This window comes from Phaseolus vulgaris, chromosome 10 (assembly GCF_000499845.2).
Source record: "Phaseolus vulgaris cultivar G19833 chromosome 10, P. vulgaris v2.0, whole genome shotgun sequence".
Lineage (NCBI taxonomy): Eukaryota > Viridiplantae > Streptophyta > Magnoliopsida > Fabales > Fabaceae > Phaseolus > Phaseolus vulgaris.
The window spans coordinates 28,429,302-28,440,927 of NC_023750.2; the positions used below are offsets into that span (position 1 = coordinate 28,429,302).

At 30.8% G+C, this 11,626-nt stretch overlaps 1 protein-coding gene and 1 pseudogene across 1 annotated transcript; both read right to left on the bottom strand.

Moving 5' to 3' along the window:
* Positions 1 to 220: 220 nt before the first annotated feature.
* LOC137819640 (protein SLE2) lies at positions 221 to 1,321 on the bottom strand. The gene is made up of 2 exons (XM_068623542.1): positions 1,077 to 1,321; positions 221 to 681 (listed from the first exon to the last, which is right to left on the bottom strand). Exons 1-2 carry the CDS (start codon positions 1,192 to 1,194, stop codon positions 500 to 502), a joined length of 300 nt encoding a protein of 99 aa, XP_068479643.1. The 5' UTR covers positions 1,195 to 1,321; the 3' UTR covers positions 221 to 499.
* A 3,574-nt stretch (positions 1,322 to 4,895) lies between these two features.
* LOC137817844 (uncharacterized) lies at positions 4,896 to 11,419 on the bottom strand (annotated as a pseudogene).
* Positions 11,420 to 11,626: the final 207 nt, after the last annotated feature.

Below are 11,626 nucleotides of genomic sequence, written 5' to 3' on the forward strand. Positions count from 1 at the left end.
TTTTATCAATAAAAAAGTTCCCCTAAATATGTACGAATTCCTATAATTGAAGTACAACAAAACCATGTGGAATATATTTAACCATTACAAATTTTGTTCTCATAAAAATCAATTACAAATCTTACAGTTTAGAAATTTAAATTGGGTTAATATTTTATTATGAATTGTCATTTCTAAAAGTTTAGTTAGTTTCTAAAGTGATCAGACAATAGCAATGACCTTTTTCTTAATATATTCTATTGAACTTAGTCAACACATACACATTTGTGAAACGGAGGCACATACCCGTTAATAGAGCTATGCCTCACTCATCACTTACACCCGAAAAGAGTAACATAGTGCAATAAAACCTAAAACAACCTAAAACACTTAACATCATACATGCTAGCTAATTATTTCACGACACACATGACACCTAGACCTACTACTACCTATAACACTTAAAGACTCGAAACTCACATTGAAGCTAGCATAAGAACACATTCGAAGCTAGTGAGTGTTACATGTTGTTGTTCTTATTGGCAGAAGCCCTGAACTTGGATTCATCAATTTCAATGCCTTCCTCTTTAGCACGTTCTTCTCCTGATTTATCCATGGTGCTCAACCCACCCTTGCGTCCCATTTCTTGGTACCCTTCTGTCCCTAGTTGTTCCTTCCTTGTTTGCCCTCCCTTGCTCCTTCCTTTCATATAATATTCATAAAAATTATCAAACCCCAAATCCAAAGTCAAATTTTGTTAGGCAATATATCTAAGAAACACAAAAACTTCACCAATAACAATTGACACTCTAGGTGGAAATAACATGAAAAAGAAACACAAGTACAAGAAGAAAATTAATGAATGAAAAACGTAATAAATTTGAAATGAATAAAAAGAAAAATTAAAGAATGAAAAAGGTGATGAGGAAAATGTAAGGAATGATTTGAAATAAGATAAAAAAGAATGATATGTAGCGTTAGTGGTTGTGAACTTGTGATGAATATGATGTTTTTTTTTATAATGCACGTAACACAAATATAAAACATGTATGAAAAAGATGAAAAATATATAATGTCTCTATGAATTGATTATAAACCTTCAGCAAGGTGTTGCTGAGCCTCAACGCTCTTGCCACCAGTGCCACCGGGAACAACAGTCTCTCCCTGCCTTGCTCTCTCATCAAGCTCTTGTTTGTTCTGTTGACGATTTGCCATGTTTTTCACTCTTGCAGATTCTCACTACCCTTTTGATGGCTACGCGATTCTAACGTTAACTAGGTTTGTTTTGGAAGCTATGTGACAAGAAAAGAGAAGGTTGAGGGTTTTATAGGGAGCAGAGTTAATGCTTCGTAGCACATGTCCATGCATTTTTATTAGAGGGAAAAACCAGAAGGTGACAACAGGTTAAAATGGAAAAGAAGGTGTGGCCATGCATTGACACGTGCGACACACACGTGGCTGAAGGAGAAAGAAGACATGCATGCGTACGTAACTCCTCAAATGACACGTATTAAATAGTGAAACTCTAGCTTTTGTTTCTCAGCTTGGTTGTTTCTAGCGTTTCTTTAGCTCCCATGCAATGCAGCTGCTATGCCAAATTCAACCAGTTTTCGTTTTTGGTTGTTCCTGATCTTGCAGTTAGTTCCTACGTACGTTTCGATTTTCCAGAATTATTAACATGTAGTTAAGTTGTGTACTTAGGAAATGAAGTTATATTTAGTGAAAATTATAAACATGTGATAATAGTTTTAGACCATATATACCAACAATTTGTTTATGTTGATGAAGGAAAGAAAACTTAGTTGGAATGATAAAACTATTAATATTATGGAGATTACTCGTTACAAATCTAGTAGACTTTATACGAATAACATAATTACCTAAAAATAATTAGGTTACTATCATTTTGTTTTCTAAATTTATTTTATTTTTTTTTATTTCGAATCTAAATTTTGAATTGCTAAACCACCTTTTTTAATAACATTTAGTTTTATAATGAGATTTACCTGCTATAAAGCGAACGACACGGTAATGAGATATACTCTAGAGAAAAATGTTATGGCAGTGGTAAATGAGTCTTACAGTTGTGAAATTGGTCTTGAGGTAGTAATTTGTCTTTTATTACCCGAATTCCTAAACTGGAAAATCCTAAGACCTTAGTGAATATTATCAATATTTTTGGTAGGATGTCTTTATAAAATTATCATAAAGTTGTTGGTTGGAATGATAAGAAAGTATTTAGGAAGGTGATCGATGAGACCCAATCAAATTGCCTTATACGAAAAAATCTTCTAGATAATATGTTGGTGGTTAATGAGATATTGGAGGTTAAAAGAAAAAAAAATTCATATTAATGAAAGTTGATTACGAAAAGATATATCACCCACTCAATTGGAAATTTCTTATTTTTATGATGGTAAACTAGGCTTCAATGGTAAATGGATAAAATAGATTAGAGGATGTCTATAATTTGCAATAGTATCAATGTTTATGAATGGTAGTCTTAAAAGGAATTCAAACCACAAAGAGGACTTAGGCAGGGTGACCTATTGGCACCGTTCTTGTTCCTCATAGATGGCAGAAGGGTTAGTTGGTCTAGTTAGACAAGAAACAATAGCACAAAAACTAAAACTAAAACGGGTAAAAATAGGTAAAAATAAAATTGAGTCTACATGGTAGCAAAATATTAAAAAGATTTGTGGAGCTGGGGACAACAAGATTAGTTTGATAGTAATATTAACTGGAAGTTAGGTAATGAATCATGGTGTAGGTACGATTGGCTCCATAAGGGGGGCGGTTGAATGGAACCTGAACTCAATTTACTTAATCAAAAACATAATTAATCACATATTATAATAGAGAGGAGTATCACTAGTGCAAAATGAGGAAAAGAGCGCTCTTTATTTAGTGTGGCTTTGCGCTTAAACGCATTCGTAAAAAACACGGTGGCATTTTTGAAATTAATTTGATTTACAAATGTGGTTGTTTGTATAGGCGCATTTGTAAATCAAAGTGCTTTGATTTACAAATGTGGTTATAAAAACAACCGCATTTGTAAATCAAGCGCTTTGATTTACAAATGCGGTTTTTACTTTTAACCTCATTTGTAAATGCTTTTTACCCTAAATTTTTTTACGCGCCTCACCACTTTCGTATTCTTTCTGTTCTTTGCCTTGAGTTTGCGCTGTTCATCCTTTTCGTTTGCCTCTCGTTTGCATTGTTCATCTCTTTCGTAGTATTCATATAAGTTTGTAAGTATTGACTCGCTTTCTTCCTTTCTTCCTTTCAATCTTCACAATGTCTATGTTTTTTAATGGCATTCATTTTGCATTGTTGGTCGAAGGTATACTGTTCCATTGGCTCTCTGTCGCTGCTCCGCAACTGCTTCCGCTGCTGCCACTACCGCCGCTGTTGCATTCACCACCAACTTTGGTTCACGCACAAGGTTGATGTATGCTGTTTTAAATTTTTAAATTTTTAGTTTTTTTATGTATTATAATTTGTATTTTTCAAAATTTATATTACTAGTATATGGAATATTTATAATATTTTTTATTTAAATAAAAATATTATAATAATAAATCTATATATCAAAATTAAGAATTATTTTAGAGAAAATTAAAATTATAAATCAAAATTACATCAATTATTGAAGTATTAGTAAAGAATTAAGAAAAATCAAATCGATCAATTATTCAATTATTAGTAAAAATTAGGAATACATAAAAAAACAAAAATAAAAAATTGACCCAGTGTATTATATTTATTGTCATAGCAATGTATAAATATATTTAGATAGATGTTTTCTCAAATTTAAAAGGAAGGCAGGTTTCCATAAATAGTAAAGTTTTGTTCTGAATAACTGTGCTTGAGCATTTTCTGTTTGAAATTAGCAATGGGTGTTTTGTAGCTGAGCATTTTCTTGTTCATCAAATTGTCAAGGGTGTTTTGTAGCTGCAAAATATAAAGCATACAAAATCTTTTAGATACAATATCCATGAGGTAGTCATATATTCATAATTTTATAAGTCATATATTCATGTAACTGTCTTGTAGATGTTAACCACATAGAAAATGGTAAACACATTGTTTAAAAAAAAGCAAGCCAGAACTTAAATGTATACACTTACATGTATGCATAATATTGTAAGTCATTGTATTCTGTTTTCATATTATTAAATAAAGACTTTTGACATAATAAATTGTAACATAATGCAATATCTCATTAATTATAGGAAATACTATTATAAAATAAATATGAACTTCATTACTTGTGGCCAAGTGTATTTAAGGCTGAATTCAGAGAACAATAATTTAATGAGAAATGTAAATAAATTCGATAACAAAAGAAGTAAGATGTATTTTTAAATTCAAAGTTTTATAATAGAAAATATACTCAGTAAGAGAACAAAACATACTAAAAAAATACAAATGGACTACATAGTTGCTTTTCTTTAGGTGCTATAATATGAGGGTTGATCAATATTGTATTCAATGTCAACACATCTCATTTCGCATCTGATGTTAATTGCATCATTGCAAAAAATAATAAATAAAAGAGAAATGTCAATAAAAGAATGGACAATTAATAGAATTATGTAAATATTAAAAAAGAATAAGAATGAATTTGTACCTGTCCTAGGTTTTTGTTTCAGTAGTTTAAAGAAATGTACTGCTGAAGTTAATAGTTATGAAACAAATAAGATAAAATAATATGATACAATAAATTTAATTAGCAAAAGTTCTATGGACTTTTTATGATCATGCTGCTTGTTTTTGTAAACAAAGAACCATATACCTGTCTGAATACAACTGAAGTTTGATCACTTTATTTAGGAAGAATTATGTAACAACACATGTGTAAAATATTATAATATAGAACCTGTGTAAAGTATAATAGCTTCCTATTTTCTGTACTAAATATCCCCTTCTTTCTCAATAATTACAATGAAGTTCCTGTATTAAAACCTCTGAAGAAACAAATTCATCAAAACAAAAGTATACACATTTTTAATTATGAAATTTATTAAGAAGAAATAGATGAATACCTTTCTTTGTAATGCATTATAGTCATGAAAGATCTACTATGGAAATTAAGAGGAAACCTGTAAATACCAAAAAAAATATTAGTTTACTTTTGCTATATTAGAAGATATATTAGAAGAAAAATATGAGAAATAAAAATAGTTTTGTATTAAAGAATTTTCATACCTGATAAGTATTGTTGTAAAAATATTTTCAAATATTTCTCTGTAAACCACATTAGTAGTTGAATTAGTGGTATTTCCATCATCATCCAAAATTAATATTTTCAACCCTTTCTTGGATTTAACTATGGAAATAGCAACATATAACTGTCCATGTGTAAACACTGGACGTGGTAAATATAAACCAACTTTATTAAGGGTTTGTCCTTGGCTTTTTGTTTATTGTCATAGCAAAGCACAAAGATATTGGGAATTGTCTTCTTTGGAACTTTAAAGGCAAGCCTGAGTCAGAAGGAGTCAAATTCATTCTAGGAATTAATATGTTATCACCAATATTTGTTCCGGTAATAACTTTGGCAACAATCACATTTTTCCCCAAGTGAATTACTTGTAATCTGGTTCCATTGCAAAGTCCATTGGCATGATCAATGTTCCTTAGAAGCATTATTGGAACTCCTACTTTTAATTTAACACTGTGATTAGGAATTCCGGAACATTTGATATCGTTCAAAAATTCAGTTGTAAACCACTCAGCTTGAGCATTTTCTTGTTCTTCAGATTGGCAAGGGGAGTCTGAACTTAAATAAGTAACTTCTTCTCCGGGAATTAAGGTTAGAATAAAGTCATTGACTTGGTCCACACATTCTGTAGTAGGACACAATATTGCACCATCATAAAAAAATGCATCAGAGTTGAGATTCTGTATGTACCCTGGATAAAGAAATTCAACCAAGTGCAATAAAGGTTGTTCAACATTTAGAATTAGAATGTCTTGTGGTATTTCAATAGTTGCTTGTCCCAACTCATTTAATTCCATATCTCCATCTCCAATGTGAAGTATCCAATCTGCAAAATCTTTTATTTCTGTTGCAGTTTGCTTTGATTTTTCACTGTTTAATCTCATATTTTCAGTAAGTTTGAAGACTTTGCAATGTTTCCACAATTCTGAGTAGTTCAATGTTGCCTTCACAATATCATATCTTGATCCCTTTTTTACAACAAACAATATCTGTCTAAAATCACCTCCCAAGACAATGACTTTGCCACCAAAAGGTTTAAGGGCATTTTCTTCACTTACAACCCTCATGATATCCCTTAGAGTTCTATCTAGAGATTCAAAACAGAACCTATTCATCATTGGAGCTTCATCCCATATAATTAAATTAGTTTCAATCAACAATTTGGCCCGAAAACTTCCTTGAGGTATGTTGCAGGTTGAATGTTCATTTATTAACAAAGGAATGCAAAATGTAGAATGAGCTGTTTTCCCTCCAGGTAGTAACAAAGAAGCTATGCCGCTAGAAGCTACATTTAACACAATCAACCCTTTTGATCTAATTGCAGTAGACAGAGTTTTCCACATAAAGGTTTTCCTGTGCCACGATAACCGTATAGGAAAAAAAAACCTCCAACTTGTGACAGTACTGCTGTCATTATATTCTCATACACAACCAATTGCTCCACAGTTAGAGATTGAAAAAGAGAAAAATGAATTTCAGACATTTGTATCTTGTCATAATTTAATTCATCAATAATTAATCTATTCTCATAAATAAAAGAATCTGAATGAATAGTTTGTGGAAGACTGTTAAAGTCTTTTAAAGATTTACCATTAAGAATCAATAATTCTTCTAGTTGGAGAAGACAAAGGTTTTGTATTTGATCATCTTCAATTGTAAGACCTAGCAAAAGAACAACATTTCATATTTTGAACAAAATAATATGTTATAATGTTTGAAGAAAGCATAAACTTATACCTGGTAGGTTAAACTCTTTCCTTTTTTTGTATACAATGTCATCAGATAACAATTTCCAAGTTTTGTTCCAAACTTCCTCAGGTCTAGACATAGTATTCATGAGTAGCAGTGTAATAAACATTCTTCTCAACGGAGTTCCTGAAGCAAGGGTGCTGGTCTCTATAATGGCATCAATAAATTCTTTATCCTCTGCCAACAGACCCATGGCATAGCAAGCCTCTTTATAAGTTTTGTAAATAACACCATTAATAGTCCTGATGTTATCATAATTACAACAACCCTTTTTAAAATTCAACAATAACCTAAGATAATATAATTCTCCTGTGCAAGGAGGAATATATGTTAGCCTTCCAATACTAACTCCCTTTTTCCTTGGTTTCCATTCTCTTTGTTCTGACATCCACACAAAATGGTTAGGGTATTGAGAATAAGTCAAATTTTTCCCCTCTGGATAGATTTTATTAGCTTCACACCAAGCTAAAAACATTGTTCTTTTATGTTCATTTGTATGCAATGTTTCATCAATATCTTCATTGTCCTTAAATAGAATGGGTTGCTCTTTTAACAGATGAAAAGTCAGCTTTTGAACTGGAGGCCATCTATGATGAATGTCAAAGGCAAGTATTCTCCAAACAGCTTCACAGGGAGATATATATCTACAATCATAATACTGTTTAATTTCATCTATAACCGGTGTCTCAGTAGAGTCTTTCTGAGGATTAGTAATTTTCAAATTTGCTCTATCTGGACCTTTGTTGACATATTTAAACAAATACTTGATTGAATTTGATTTGTTGCAATATTTTGTGTTAACATGAGCCTGATACCTCAGTAGTAGCAATGGGCTATATGGGACAACATTCCTATTGTATAACTTAATTCCATTTTTAAGAATGAATATTACTTTATCTCGACGTCTGTAACATGGATATCCATCCTCATCAATAGTAGTCAACAATTTAAATTTCTTTGGGTAAAATTTTGAACATTTACCGTTAGTCATGCAAGGTGAGGAAAACCGAGCTGCTCCGCATGGCCCATGTATCATGTACGTTGCAACTGCCTTTGACAATTTAGGATATAAATCTGCCTGCGGTAATTCTACTGAAATCACTCCATCAATGTCTGTTGGAGTTCTTAACTTTTTCTCTCCATCCAACCACAATAATATGTGGGCATGAGGCAAACCCCTTTTTTGAAATTCCACAGTGTACATACCTATAATAAGATAGAAATTGATTGAATTATAATGCAGAAAATCTGAACATAATTTTAAAATATGGATTAATCATTACCTGCATTAACTTTGCCAAAATATTCATCTTTTTTGAAGTCAACCATCATTTGATCTAATTTCATCTTGAATACTCTACAAACTATATCTGGCCTATCAGCAGCAGTTAATCCTCTTGATGTAACAAACTCACGTATTTCAGACCAATTTACATTGCAGGTAATTGTGATAAATAAATCAGGATATCCAAACCTTTTACAACTTGCCATTGCATCTTGGCAATTGTTGAACATATATCTCATTCCTCCCGTGAATGATGCAGGTAAAACTATACGCTTCCCAACTGCAGAAGAATTTGTTTCTCCTCTATTCATTGCCTCTTGTACACCGTCGAGAATATCACAATGTATTGTTTTTTGGTTTGCTCTTATGAACGACAATCTTTGAGATTCAACCATAGTATATGCATCAACCAAGAATTGTTGAAACAAACAACGTGAATGAACTATATTTCCAAACTCAACACTTCTTTCTTGAATTCTAAATGCAATGAATTCTCTTAACGATATACGACTTCTTTTACGTTCTTTGCTATTGCGTACTGGAATATTTTCTTGATAACCATCTTCTCCAAAGGGGAATATTAAAGGATACTGTAATGGGATGAAGGCTGTATGTGTCTCATGCAACCTAAACAGTTGTCCAGAAATTTTTTTCACTATGATATCTCGTCCTACATCCATGTTGCTCATATCACCCACAATTAACGCTGCTATCTCATCAGTTGTAGGGGTATTGTACACCCTTGGATCTTTTGAACGATGTCTAAATAACCTCAATCCAAAATCTGAATGTACATCAGAATTTACAAAATCTTTGACTCTTCTAAAACTTTTTGCCAGGACATTGTTATCATCAATCATCTTGGTAAGATCTTGAATCAATGATTTATCAAACTTCAACTCTTTCAAATTGGACCTAAATAAAATTTAAATAAATATTAATTCAAAATAATATTATAAATGAATCTGTTAAAAAGAAACTAACCTAATGTAACACATACCCAAAGTGAGATACTCTGTTTAAGAGTTCATTTTGTGTATCATATATGTAAAGTTGTGCGAACTTGGGCATTTCTCCACTGTGAGGTAGTAAGCTTTCAATCCTATGGTAGTTTTGTCCATGCAGAATAAATTGAGGAGGCCCAAAACCATCATTTACGGAAGAGTGAACTTTTCCTCCAATTGAAGTAAATGAAAACATACTATTGTAACTTCTGATATGTTGTAAATAGTGTTGGCTTCGTTGATCTTGACCATTTAATAACTCTAGAATCAATTTAGGAGGTTGTTGTAGGAAAGGTAGCTGTACTTTTCCTTTTTGGCAACATATAGAAAAATCAACCTTTAGGAAACTCTTTGTTTTGAAGGATCTTTCTTCATACCACACCTTGGCCAAACAATATTCACATTGTATATTTGGTTGTCCAAATGAAACAATATCTATATTGAAATAGTAAATAAGGTTATATATTACATTTACATTAATGAATTTAATTTGAATACAAAAGTTAAAGTTAGAGACATGCATCTTCATTTTCAGCTTTCATCACTGTATGCCCTGGACCTGTTATCTAAGCTTATTGTTTTCTTAACTACACTTCCACGATTGTAATTACCTGTAGAAAAGTGCATTTAATAAGTATTAAAACATTTGTTAATTTACAAAGTGAATATCAATTTGTAATTACTTTTTGTCATAAATGTATCAAAAATAGTAATTTTTTAAATTTATAATTATAGTACCTCTTCCTGGATGATATTTTTCCCGCAACCTACCAATTAAGTTTTTGGTATTTCCTCCTGTATTTTTGGCCTCATCTGGATTAATAGAAACAAAATAACATTTAACATTTATCTATATTAGTATATGTTCCACTCTGTATTATCAGTATCAATTTTAATGAACCTAATTACATGAGGAGTTGTGAACTCACCATGAAGGTATTTTGTAAGGCTATTTTGTCCTTTAGTAATTGTTCCCATTGATGACACTACTTTCGTAGTTGAATGCATGGTGTTGACTTCTTTGTTTGCAGTCATGTTTTCAGAAACTGCGTAATCTCTTTCCGTAATAACCGATGATTGAGAAGAAACATAATGAATTGACTTGAGAGTATTTTGACCTACAAAAATTAATTTGAAATCAGTTATTTGAATTATCTTCAGTACTGTAGTAATATAATTAGTACACAATTCATTGTAAGAACATAATGTAATTAAAAAACTTAGGAGATGATTACATTCAATGACATAGTGTGTTAGTTAAATAAAAAACGAAATGTCATTGTAACAAATAAATTGATTCTATGGTTTAAATTTATTGTTCTTTTACAAAATTCAATTTAGTTGAACAATAATTTTAACTGTACTTCGATTATAAAGAGAGGTAGAGTACCTGTTCTTTTGATATTTGTATTTGTGCAATTTAGACTGTATATTTTTTTCGTTTTCTTGTGGCAAAGTTTGCATCATCAATATCCAAAACTAAAAAATAAGTAATTAGTAAAATATATATATATATATATATATAACATATGGTAGTTTGAAGTAAAAAAACAGATAAAATTAAGTTTACCATGGCTTCTCCCAGATAAGGATATTATTTTCTGACTTTGATGATAAGATTTTGTTGTTCTTGCATTTCTTGCTTTTTCAGGATGACAAACTAAACAAAATAAATTAGAAAATAAAGTAAAATAATTTACATTAAGATTTCTCATTTAAAGCAAAACAAAAAATAAAATCAACTTACCATTACTTATCTCAATTAACGGTTCTCTGTTGGGAATGACTTGTTCTGCAAATAGTAATAAATTATATTATATACATATATGTGAATATGAAATAAAATAGCATAGATTCAATTCAAGTTGAAATACTTATCTGAGTTAATGCTATTCCATTTACAATTTCTCATGCTATAATTAAAAAAAAAACTGGATTTATTTGACGGAAACAGAAAAAAAAACATATAAGAATATTTTCTCATTATTTTGGCTAACAAATAATATTTACGAATTCAAACTACAATGATGTGAATGTTCAGAAAAACAATGAAGAACATATATGACTCAAGAAACGTAAATATAAATATATTGTATTCCATGATTCATTACCGTTTGATTGAGAATGGGAACCAACTCCATTTGTTGTAGTAAACTTTGGCCTCAGTTGCTCCATAACTTCAGAGAGTTTTGTACTCAGAAATAACTATTTGCAAGTATAGAAATCCTATTATTATAAATACTTAGTGTCTACACTATCTTTCTTTTGCCGCCAAATTCTTTTAGAGATTTGGAGGAACATTAGTTCCTTATTTCTCATTACTTTTTCCATAATACATTTAATATAAATACTTATCTTATTTGTTACTGTGCAAAATATATA

Bases quoted from the DNA above. Each gene is read 5' to 3' on its own strand.
- LOC137819640 (XM_068623542.1), bottom strand. From the start codon at position 1,194: ATGGCAAATCGTCAACAGAACAAACAAGAGCTTGATGAGAGAGCAAGG. The intron at 682-1,076 runs GTTTATAATCAA...ATTATATGAAAG, and splicing joins TCAGCAACACCTTGCTGAAG to GAAGGAGCAAGGGAGGGCAA.